General features: G+C 33.2%; 1 protein-coding gene across 2 annotated transcripts; it reads left to right on the top strand.

Annotated features, from left to right (window-relative positions):
• The first annotated feature begins 776 nt into the window (after positions 1-776).
• Positions 777-11029, top strand: LOC143079048 (uncharacterized). 2 transcript variants are annotated; one of them, XM_076254183.1, is made up of 6 exons: positions 777-900; positions 1623-3932; positions 4256-4436; positions 4920-5233; positions 5623-6003; positions 6620-11029. In XM_076254183.1, the coding sequence occupies exons 2-6, from the start codon at positions 1643-1645 to the stop codon at positions 8566-8568; spliced, it is 5115 nt and encodes a 1704-aa protein (XP_076110298.1). In that variant the 5' UTR covers positions 777-900; positions 1623-1642; the 3' UTR covers positions 8569-11029. The 2 variants fall into 2 exon arrangements, with proteins under 2 accessions (XP_076110298.1, XP_076110299.1); XM_076254184.1 differs by lacking the exon at positions 777-900 and adding an exon at positions 912-1028.
• The last annotated feature ends 1932 nt before the right edge of the window (positions 11030-12961 follow it).

Here is a 12961-nt window from a genome sequence, read left to right as displayed (position 1 = left end):
AATTAGACTTTTTACCGGATTTGTTATCACATAAGCAACACGACGGGTGCCACATGTGGAGCAGGATCTGCGTACCCTTCCGGAGCACCTGAGATCACCCCTAGTTTTTTGTTGGGGTTCGTGTTGTTTATTCTTTGGTTTTCTATGTTGTGTCGTGTGTGCTGTTGTTTGTTTGTCTTTTTCATTTTTAGCCATGGCGTTGTCAGTTTGTTTTAGATTTGTGAGTTTGACTGTCCCTTTGGTATCTTTCGTCCCTCTTTTGTTATGCGTTTACTTTTCTGCATTGGCTAGAGGTATAGGGGGGAGGGTTGAGATCTCACAAACATGTTTAACCCCGCCACATTTTTGCGCCTGTCCTAAGTAAGGAGCCTCTAGCACATTGCTAGTCTTGTATTATTTTAACTTTTACAATTTGGAGTTTAGTATGGTGTTCATTATCACTGAACCAGTATATATTTGTTTAGGGGCCAGCTGAAGGACGCCTCTGGGTGCGAGAATTTCACGTTGCATTGAAGACCTGTTGGTGACCTTCTGATGTTGTCTGCTCTATGGTCGGGTTGTTGTCTCTTTGACAAATTCCCCATTTCCATTCTCAATTTTATTGATTTAATAATTTCTTTTTACGGTATATCAACAAAAGTGTACTGCACAGAACTTCTTTTTTGTTATCTTTAAGGCTATCTGTTGTTCATTCTTTTCTATATTTTGATCTTCCATCAACAGTATCACGTGATTACTTTGTTATTAATAGTACACACAAAATTTACAGTTAAATAGTTTAAACTTCCTTTTCCGTAATTGTTGACATTTAAATTATCGAAAATGCTCTCTTCATTGACGATTTTATTTTTATGAACACAGACAAACATAATGAAATGACGACACCATCTACCAAAATAGGTGAGCAGAATTTATGTATTGTTTAAAAAACCAAGGCTACTTGTCGACTTTCGGTTTGGTTTCAAGCAACGGGATATCCAAATGAATATTTGAATATTACATTTTTATCTTCCAGGAAGATTTTGCAGGTAAAATATGTATATAAAAGAAAATAAAGATAACACAGTTCATATTATGTCTTTTTACTAAGTTAATAAATGAATCTTTATTACGACTAAATTAAGTTGTCTCTGAAACTTCACCGAGGAAATCAGCTGTCATTCCTTGTTTCACTTTGCAACTCAAAAATGAAACCAAAATTGGAAAGAAGATACTAAATCTTTTTAAAATCAACAATTATAGCAAATATCAAACGATATACAGGAAATGTTGGCACTCACAAACATGATATTTTATAAGTCAATAGAAAAAGATATTGATATGACTCAACAAGCTCAACAATCTTCTTTATAGCAATCACTTATAATCTACAATATTGGTTAAGAATAAGTATTTTAAAATTGTTTTGTGAACATCGACCCAATCAATCTGCAAGATCATACTTTATTTTGCCTTTTTATTTATCTTGAATTCAAACGTCACAAATGGGTCAAGGCGCGTCTGGCGTACAACTTTATAAGCTTGTTTTATGATGAGTTTATTGTAGTATGTTGGCTATTCATTGTTTCCAGATTCTTCATAGACAGTAGAATAACATGAATAAGTAAGATTTCATTTTGTAGATCTATATTAAAGAGCAATAATGGATACATCAGGGGAAAATAGTCCCATTGATAGAAAGAAAAAAGTTCAGTATGTTAACAATTTCCAGACGGGGAAAACGAAAGTGATAGAGAAGAACGTTAACCTTGGTAGATCTTTAAACAGTAATTTTGACAATCATACTTGTTCATCGCTAGTATCAAATTCCTCAAAGGAAGATGACGATAAAGGAAGAAATAATGAATCTCTGGATGAAGCTAGTCATCCCATATTAAATGATTCACAGTTTCCTGAAAGGTATACAGATGAGGAAAATCTCGCCCATGCTAGTCATGAAAACATACTCAAAAACAGACCTGAGGTTCAAGGGGTAGATTTAAACCCAACTTATTCAAAAGAAGAAAATCTAGGAACTATACTACACAGCACCGAACACACAGATGGCTATTGTGACATTCTTTGGAAGGACACAAACGAAACAAAGTCCTCGACTCATCAGGGAAAAACTATAACAGGACAGTCTGTTAATGACCTCTCAAAACATATAGGTCAAGAACGTGAAATTATAAAAACTTACAACCCTATATCAGACCAGGTTTCCGGTCAAAACACTGAAGAAATATTTGACATCGTAGAGACAGAAGATACATTAGTAAATATGAATGAGGGAGAAGAACACAGAATGTATAGCACTGACAACTCTGGCATGGGGAACAAAGCAATGGAAGTATTAGCACCATTTGATGAGAGTAGTAAATTTAACAGTGAAAACTCACAATCTACCAATATTACCACTGATATGCAATTGTGTAACAAAACAATTGATGAAAATGAAATTTGTTACCTTTCAGTGAAACAAACTTCGAAAGACCTGTTGAATGTCCTAAGTAGGAACTCAGTATTTCCACGACCAAAGGATCCAGTAGAACACTCACTAGGAGTCAGATATCTAAAGAATGAAGTTGTACCAAAACAACTAGAAATATCCGACGAAGTCGAAACTGAGGAGAAACTGAGAAATGCAAATGTTTCATATGAAAGGCCAGAGAAAAATACGAATTCCTTGAAAAGTGAGGATGAAAGTAGTTCCATAAGTAGCCTTGATAGTGACAGCTCCAATGAACAAAAGAAAAATGATGGCATCGGAGGTGAAATTTGTCACGGGCATGTTGTCACAAAAAATGAGATAAACGATGAAATAAAACAGAATCAAAAAGACAAAAAAGAAATATATGGTCAGCCTGAAAACCGGAAATTAGATGACACCATGAACTCAAAAAAGAGTAATCTTAGGATTCAAAAGCAATCGTTGGAAAGTCAAAAAACGGGTCGAACAAAAGACTGTGGAACACAAACTGATTTTGTGTATTCATCAGTTAATGAAATATACAATATTTTATGTGAAAAATGTGGAAATATAATAGATATGAAAGAAGTATTATTACATATTCTGAAATACCCATTGGCATTGAAAAGCAGTCATAAGTGTACTGAATCCGACGAGTCAGGTTTAGTTGAAGAAAATAACGAGAGAGCAGTGACAAATAATGAAAACATGTCGACATTGCAAATGGCAAAAACGAGTTTGGACAATAACAAAACTTCGAACCAAGGAAATGGTTTATTGAATAAAAATCCACAGCAGTATAATGTGATGAGTTTGAATCTATCCGGAATGCCGTGCCAGGAAGTAAATATAGAAACTTGTCAACCCACCACGAGACCACCTATTCAACACAGTGAAAAACAAGATTTGATCTTAAAAAATAGTATTTCATCCAAAATTACAAACAACAAAACATCAAAAGAAATAGTTAAAGAAAACAAAATACAAGAAAAAGCCGCTTCAGATGTAAGTGAACCATCGAGCTTATATGCTGTACTTAAGGTGCAACGAGCCAGTGAAGAGTTTGAACAAGCTGTTGAAGGATTTCAGGATGTCTACACGTCATTTCCGCCTGCAATTAAGGAAGGAGAAGGATATAACCAGGAGCAAGATCTATCATCCAGGAATGAGTTGTATTCAGCTGGTATGGAGGTAGGAAAATCAGTTATAGAAGTTGTAGCAGAAGCTAACAAGCCATTTGACGACATGGAGGACGCCAAGGAGGAGTATCAATGCAATGATACACATAACCAAAGCAAGATGCTTCCGCCTAGACAAGAAGAACATAACAACGGAAACCATGTTCTTAAAGGATCATGTCAGACTGTGCATCAAACCAAGTCATATAATAACCCATTATATATTCAAAATCACACTAACAAGAAAGGACTGTCGTATAATAAAATATCATACCCAAAAATGAAACATGGATACAAGACGAAATGTAAGTCAATATTTCTACTTGGTCTTGTATAGTATTACATTTGAATTAATAAATCTTATAATTGTGTTTCTAAAAAGCTAATATAAGGACTTCAACATCAAACATAGAAACAAGTTTTATAAATAATACTAAATGAAATGATAGTTCTAAATTGAAAAAGATGGCCTTCAAATTTCCATACTTTTTGTGGTGTGTACAATGTCTTGATTTTTTTTTTATAAAGACAACACACATAAGTTATTAAAAGAGCCAAATAATACACTTATATTGTAGCTGTTTATTTTACGTAAGGATCATTTAAATTCCCGATTTTTCTTTTACAGATAAACATAGATGTAAAGCTGATATGATGGACAAACTTTCTATATTTGCTGATGAAAATTCCTTAGATGTCCATAATGTTAGTGCAGATGGAAACTGTATGTTCAGTGCAGTCGTTGACCAGCTGTGGATAAATGGAAACTTTATATTTACACCAGATTCTCTTCGAAAAGAAGCTGTAGAGTCAGTATTTTACTCCTTATTCATCGTATTATATTTTTTCCCGTTTTTAAGATTCACCAAATTATGAAATTATACCTTTCTCAGACCAAATATGTAACAGCATCCATGCAGTCGCATGTGAAGCACAGTCATTTTAGTAGAAATAAAAATAACAAACAACGACTCAAGTTTTACAAGTGAAAAAACATAAAAATCACATATTTGTGGTTCGGGTTGTTTATGATGTGACATAATTAATCTATAGTTATATGTTGTGACTATCAAAATATTTAGTATACATGTATTTGTATATTTAATATGCATGTCTCCAAACAGGCTGTTGTGCAAAAAAAATATGTGCTTAAAGACACTTAGATGACAACTTAATTAAATGTGTATTATAAGTTTTAGGAGATACAATGTCGATTTATATTGTAATATATTGTAATATAAGCAATTGATAATTCATGCGTTGATTTTCTTCATGTATTTTATATCTTTAAGGTTTCTAAGGAAGTGCCCGACCCATAGAGACGGAACCCATCTCGACTCATTTTTAGATACTGAATCGTGGGACGAATATTTACGTAGAATGGAAAGAAAGGGAGAGTGGGGCGACCATATGGTTTTGCAAGGTGTTTCAGAAGTCACACATTGTAGAATTCTAGTCATAAACTCTGATCTTGTGAAAACAGAGCTCAACCCTTGGCACTCTACTCATGATGAAACACAGATAGATATAGTTTTACTTGGACATATGGGAGAATATCACTATGTTAGTCTTAGACCAAGTAACTGGAAAGAAACATGGGCAATACGTAAGTCATCAATAAAGCTTTTGTATTCACTAATTCCCTGAAAACTCGTTAATTATTACATTTAGAATCAGTATCTTTAAATGTTTACAAGTCATGCATTTGTCTCTGGTTTCAAGATACAAAACAGATATAAATCATGCAAAGGTTTTATAACACTTGAAAAAGTAAAATCACAAAAATACTGAACCTCAAGGAAAATTCAAAACACATCAAACGAATGGAAAACAACTGTAAATATAACAGAACACTAATAACTATTTTAATCAGAAATGAATTTTGAAGTCAATAGGAAAAATGATAATTTAAGGGACAGAGAAGATAACAAGGGACATTCGTATTTGCACATTGCAATATAGCTAACGATCATGTTAATGCATTATGTTTTTAAGGTGCCAAAATGAAATTAATGCACGAATTACAGAATCCACACAGTTCTAACCAAGACCTTGATGATGACCAGCTGAGTGTTTTGCATACAAGAGAAACAAGAACTGACGTGGCAGACAAAAAAATCATACCTATAGACCAAGATCAAACTGAGGATAATCATGATAGAACACAGCTGAAAATTGACGATGAAAATTTGGAACAAGGAAATAAAGAGACTGGAGTATATGATGCGCAAGAAACTGATAAAATGTCAGCATGCAGTAATGAAAGCAATGCTGCAAATAATGAACTAGATTTGTCTTACATAGCATTTCAAAATACAGAGCTGCTACAAAAATCGCATAATTTCAAAGCAACAGAAATACATTTTGATACACAAGGTACATTTATAAATTTTTTATGACTAAACCATTGCAGAAATCAGTAGATTTATCTGAAAATGTCTATTGTTACATAACATATTTAATTTAATTTGCATCCACATAAGGTTAAAAATCAAAACTTCAGGCATTTTAACCTTAATAGATATATGAAAACGTGACATTTAAACCACCCTTATTATAATCATATGAGAACCGAAAACCCATTATATGCACAAATACTAAAATACAACACTTGTCGTCTTTGTACAAGTTGGGGATGAAATCAATCCAAAAAAGGGGCGAAAGATTCCTTAAGGACATTCAATTTCATAAGTCTAAAATAAACTGTCATTCTCACTTATATCTTGAGATTGTATTGTGAGAAAAAAGATATTATTCATGGCCATATACGACTTCTTAAAATCATTTACGATTACATACATCTTCAGCTTGATTTTTATATAGAGCAGTATTAAACAACAAATGTTTCTATATGTTGAGTTATCTTAAAGATACACTAGATTATTAGGTGAAAAAAAAACGTATGGCGGAAAAATTAATCAATATTGCTTTAACTAAAATAACATATAGCGCCTGTGATTTACAATTTACAATAGCTTTAATTTCTTTGTAGAAGATCTCAATAGACTAGTAATGGAAGCTAATTTCATCGACCCACTGAGTGGAGTTCCAACGCAACATCTCTCCTTCTATTTAAGACAACTACTTGAACCATCGGAAATTTATGTTGATAATAAATTGAACACTTTGAATCGTCACGTGAAAACCTCTGCTAGAGACCAAAATGTTGATGTCGTAGTGTATGGGTCGGTCGGCGAGAGAATGGTAGTCTCTCTACATATGTGTTGCCACCACAATACAATTCAGCCTCAAATACTGTTTTACCAGTCAGACGTTGCCAACATTGTATATGAAGCCGAAAGCGCTATTGGTCCACATTCGCTTCTGGCTGACACAAATTCCTGCGCTCCTGGAAATCTAACACTTCAAGTTCCATACATAGAGTATTTTGAATCATGTAAAACAGAAAAAATCAAAGAAACTGTTTACCTTTGTGCGCTTAATTCTGAATTCACAGTAACTTTCTGTAATCAACATATTCACCCAAAGATAACACAAGGGATAGAATGTTCACAGTGGCCAGAATCGTTAACATCCGAATGGCACACAAGAGAAAGACCGAGTGGATTCCCAGACTCAGAAATGATGAAAGAACTTGCCAGTAGAGCATGCTACGTTCGCAAATACAGTAATAGCTCTAATCAGAACTCTGATATTGAATGGCAGTTTGTATTTCCAACCGTCGAAACCGACCTTTTGCGAGATATGATGAATCCAAATATGAAATATGCCTTGAGATTGTTTAAAATGATAACCAACTTTCAAACTGAGACCGTCCAACGGGGACTTCGAACAAACCATCTGAAAACAGTTATGTTGTATAGTTGTGAAAATGTCCCAATCTCTGTCTGGTCAAACAACATTGGTGGTGGAGTTTTGTTTTTGATATCATCACTCATGTTATATTTACATCGTCGTTGTCTTCCTCACTATATAATGGCTTCAGTCAATTTATTAGAGGAATATTCAAATTTTGAATTAGACAATTTACTCATGTGCTTAGAACAAATCCGTTTATTTCCACTTATGGCCCTCAATGTTTTTGCCGAAACCAACCACTTAAGAAACCAATGGATAATCGATCCAATCGTCAACGATTTGCATCGATTCCGAAATGACAGAGATAATTTAAAATCGATAGAACAAGCTTTCTGTCCCACTCTCATAGAACTTGCTAAGCGGCTAGTTATGTTTGGAGTGCACGATTTCGAGAAAGGGTTTAATATGATAGAGCGGGCATATGACAGTATATATGACCTTGAAAAACAAAGAAAAGTTGAAAATCCACAAACATTTGAGCAGTTTATTGAACCTTTCGCTTATGCTGTCGAGGACCCAATCACTCGATATTTTTTCACCGACTTTGTTGACAGTAAATTAAGAACGAATATCTTAAGTAAAATGGTGGACTCGGACCATGTGCGTATTGTGGGTGATGTTGGAGATAGAGAAGCTGGCGGGAAATATAATGAATTTCCTATACCTGATGGGAGCAAACTGGATGATGTTGAATATTTGCAAAGTCTTGCTAACTATTTAATGACGATTGACAAAAAAGAATCGGCAGCCCATTTTTTCAGATGTGGAATTACTCTTGGTAGATGTGCTCTAAAGGAAGAAATAATTGATGTGAGCGAAATAACTGACGAGGAAGTAAAAAAACAAATTACAGAAAAGAATATGAAAACAACCCAGAACTTTCACTATACACTGTATAGTTTGTACAATAATTTAATCGATTGTTATAATCACATGAAGCAAACAATTTTGTTTCAAGAATTCATTCACGATTTCGAAGAACTAGTTGACACTTTATCATATCCATGTTACTTTAAAAAATTAGCAGAAACATGGGACGCTCTTGGGAACGTGGAGAAAGCTGACCTGTATCATGGCAAAGCTGATCAACATCAGCATAATAAGCACAGCACACGCGTTTAGATTTGCAGTTTTATACATGGTACTTGTACATATAAATAACGTTATTAAATTATGAACGTGAGTGCAAAGAGTTTTAAGACGAACTACAGTCTCTAATGTATACAAGTTTTTAGACAAAACAAATTCTGTTAAACGTACCTAATTCTCTGGTTATTCATTTTAAGTTTGATCAATTATACAAACACGAATGCTGACTAGAGAAGACATGAACATTACTCATTTAAATAATTGCATGGATATAATAACATTTTCATCAGACGAATAAAGGTGAAACTTTGAATATACAATTAGTTTACTTTAGATAGCTCTGATAATGTTTTTGGTTCCATTACCTACTTCTCCCGTATTGAATTTAAAAATCTTCGAATCTCCATCTTTTCGTTTCTGCTTTCAAGAAATAAGACATTCCATTATTAAGAGATTAATCATTTTCCAACACTCAAAATGTAACATAATTCCCTTTCAAACGATTATGTATCTTTGAGTCGAGTATCTACTCATTTGTGTGAAACAGTATAAGAATAAGAAAAAAATGCAATAATTTAGCAAAATTTGGTTCACACATTTCCATTCTATTATTATACGAATTAATTATATTAAATAATTTTGGGAGTTTTGGTCCCAACAGTTTAGGAATTAGGGGCCAAAAAGGGCCCAAATAAGCATTTTTCTTGGTTTTCGCAACATAACTTTATTATAAGTAAATAGAAATCTATGAAATGTAAACACAAGGTTTATGACCATAAAAGGAAGGTTGGGATTGATTTTGGGTGTTTTGGTCCCAAAAGTTTAGGAATTAGGGTCCTAAATTAAACTTGGTTTGATTTCATCAAACATTGATTAATTTGGGTTCTTTGATATGCCGAATGTAACTGTGTATGTAGATTCTTAGTTTTTTTGTCCCGTTTTCAAATTGGTCTACATTAAGGTTCAAAGGGTGCAAAATTAAACTTAGTTTGATTTTAACAAAAAATGAATTCTTGGGGTACTTTGATATGCTAAATCTAAACATGTAGTTAGATTTTTGATTATGGGCCCAGTTTTCAAGTTGGTCCAAATCGGGGTCCAAAATTAAATTTTGTTTGATTTCAACAAAAAATTTAATTCTTTGGGTTCTTTGATATGCTGAATCTAAACATGTATTAATATTTCTGATTATGGGGCCAGTTTTCAAGTTGGTCCAAATCGTGGTCCAAAATTAAACTTTGTTTGATATCAACAAAAATTGAATCCTTGGGGTTCTTTGATATGCTGAATCTAAACATGTATTTAGATCTTTTTATTATAGGCCCAGTTTTCAAGTTGGTCCACATCGGGGTCCAAAATTAAACTTTGTTTGATTTCAACAAAAATTAAATATATAGGGTTCTTTGATATATGCTGAATCTAACCATGTATTTATATAATTGTTATTTGGGCCCGGTTATCAAATTGGTCCACATTGAGGTCTAAAGGGTCCAAAATTGAACTTTATTTGATTTCATCAAAAATTTAATCCTTGGGGTTCTTTGATATGCTGATTCTAACCATGTATTTTGATTTTGGATATTGGACCATAAGAGGTAAATGTCCAATTTAAAAAAATTTAAGTTTTAACTTTAAGTTCTTTGACCACATTCATTCTGTGTCAGAAACCTATGTTGTGTCAACTAATTAATCACAATCCAAATTCAGAGCTGTATCAAGCTTGAATGGTGTGTCCATACTTGCCAAACTGTTCAGGATTCGAACTCTGCGGTCGTATAAAGCTGCGCCCTGCGAAGCATCTGGTTGCATTTGATTGATTTGATCAGCACTATTGGTTTTCATGAAGGCCCTATACAGCTCTCTGTTGATACAGTATTTGCTTTATTGGTTTTCATGAAGGCCCTATACAGCTCTCTGTTGATACAGTATTCAGCACTATTGGTTTTCATGAAGGCCCTATACAGCTCTCTGTTGATACAGCATTTCAGCACTATTGGTTTTCACGATGGCCCTATACAGCTCTCTGTTGATACAGTATTTCAGCACTATTGGTTTTCATGAAGGCCCTATACAGCTCTCTGTTGATACAGTATTTCAGCACTATTGGTTTTCACGATGGCCCTATACAGCTCTCTGTTGATACAGTATTTCAGAACTATTGGTTTTCATGAAGGCCCTATACAGCTCTCTGTTGATACAGTATTTCAACACTATTGGTTTTAATGAAGGCTTTCTTGAAAGAGACTAAGCTTACTAAGAATTACTCAAGGTAGGGTTCATCTCTTTCAATTATATGTTTTATTTTATTTTCGAATCAAGATATTTGTTTACTATGTGCCAAAACCTGTAATTTAATTCTGGAAAGATGCCGAAAATGTTGATATCCTCAATAATATCAAAATTATGCTGAATATTTTAACCATTTATATTTCATATTTATTTTTTATTGTGTATAAACATGTTGTTATATTTGATATCGTCTCGAATAAATCTGTAGATTGGCTTATGTATAAAAAAAAATTGTATCTTTTTATACGCCCGTCTGTTTGTCCGTCATCCACACTTCGGACAATTACTCAAAAACACTTTCATCAATTTCCATGAAACTTAAGTGAATTGTTTATATCTATTGACGTAAGCTCCCTTTCGTTTTTTTTTAAATTTCAGATTTTAAGTTTTGGATTTATGGGGCTTTATTCATAAAAAAAAGGGGGGGATTTTCAACACTTCGGACAATAACTCAAAAAGGCTTTCACCAATGTCCATGAAACTTTGGTGAATTGTTTATATCTATTGATGTAAGCTCCCTTTCAATTTTTATAAATTTCAGATTTTAAGTTTTGGATTTATGGGGCTTTATTCATAAAAAAAGGGTGATTTTTAACACTTCGGACAATAACTCAAAAAGGCTTTCATCAATGTCCATGAAACTTTGGTGAATTGTTTATATCTATTGATGTAACAAATAATACTTAATAAAATCTGATGAAAACATAAAATTTGTAAAATTTTTAGTTCAATTTAAAACATTAACTTTCTTGTAAAAAATAGGTTCCATGAATGTCATACGTTTGTACTATTATTAAATGGTTGCAAGGATGAAAGCACATTAGCAGTCCCTGAGATACTAACTGTTCCCTGAGGCATATATCATTATAGGATGTTTTACTCTTGTTAAAATTGGTTGCAATTGAAATCACAAATGATACCTTAGCATTGCAGCTTTTTTTTTTATAGAGTTCGGTTTCGGTGGCAGGGTTGAGCGCAATAAAAAATGTTATAAAATATAACTAGTCTACAATAGCACATAATAAGTGAACAAGTGACAACATGAAAATCCTAACATGTGACTAAATATTCCTTAAATGTTAAAGGGTGTCATTTTATGAAAAAAAATAAGGAAATCAAGTCTCCTAAACATTTATCAATATGATCATCTTGTGAATATTCTAAACAATAAAAAGGTAATAATCATTATCCACCATATTAAGTACCATTTGAACAACTTTTGCATACATCTTTGTATAATTTAGTATGGATTCCTTACTGTGTTCAACAGAATCTAACTATGAGCAATATACCCCAAGAAAATTACCTTCTTTCAAACTACTATAAAATTTGGAAATCAGCCATAGAATTACTAAAACCCATAATCATATATCACTTTCCTTATATTGCATTGAAGACTTCTATGTTATATGCCAATGTTAATGATATTTGTTTTCTATGCTAAATATTGAAAAGCTGAACTAGGTTTAATCATCATTGTCTTCTTCACTGTAATCACTGTCCTCATCATCAGAAATATCCTCATTTTCATTCTCAGAAGAGGCCTCCTCATCATCAATGAAATCTTTATCTTCATCATCAATGAAATCCTTACTTTCATCACCTACTTCCACATTTAGATCATAACTTTCAGTAGAGTCACTTTCACCATCTTCACTTTTCCTGTTATCTTCTTGCTGCTCCTCATTGTCATTGTAGTCTTTTTTGCCATTTTTATACGCCCGTTGTCTTTCAAACAACAGGCGTATCATGCGCTAAAGCGCAGCCCTTTATTTTACTTGTGTTTTGTAATTTTATGCATAAGCTTAGATGCAAATAAAATATCGAATTAAATTAAATTGGTAAATGTGGTATAGACTCGTCAGTGTCGCTCTAACAAAAACAGTAGAAATACTGGGTGGTAAACTTGAGATTGAATTACGATTGCTCAAAATGGTTGAACTGTTCCTTACAATTAATATAAAATAGGTTTTAGGAACATCGAGATATCGAATATCTATATCCAGAAAAGAAGCATAAGCTATTCAATTTAAATACATCTTTTCGAAAAAGAGCGATAGTACGAATATTACGTTTGATCATTGCTTGAATAATAATCATTTCATCATACAATCGATGGTTGGAGCAGATTTCTGAT

This window comes from Mytilus galloprovincialis, chromosome 6 (assembly GCF_965363235.1).
Source record: "Mytilus galloprovincialis chromosome 6, xbMytGall1.hap1.1, whole genome shotgun sequence".
NCBI lineage: Eukaryota > Metazoa > Mollusca > Bivalvia > Mytilida > Mytilidae > Mytilus > Mytilus galloprovincialis.
This window is presented reverse-complemented; position numbering and strand designations above follow the sequence as displayed.

Bases quoted from the DNA above. Each gene is read 5' to 3' on its own strand.
- LOC143079048 (XM_076254183.1), top strand. From the start codon at position 1,643: ATGGATACATCAGGGGAAAATAGTCCCATTGATAGAAAGAAAAAAGTT. The intron at 3,933-4,255 runs GTAAGTCAATAT...TTTCTTTTACAG, and splicing joins ACATGGATACAAGACGAAAT to ATAAACATAGATGTAAAGCT. The intron at 4,437-4,919 runs GTCAGTATTTTA...TATATCTTTAAG, and splicing joins CTTCGAAAAGAAGCTGTAGA to GTTTCTAAGGAAGTGCCCGA.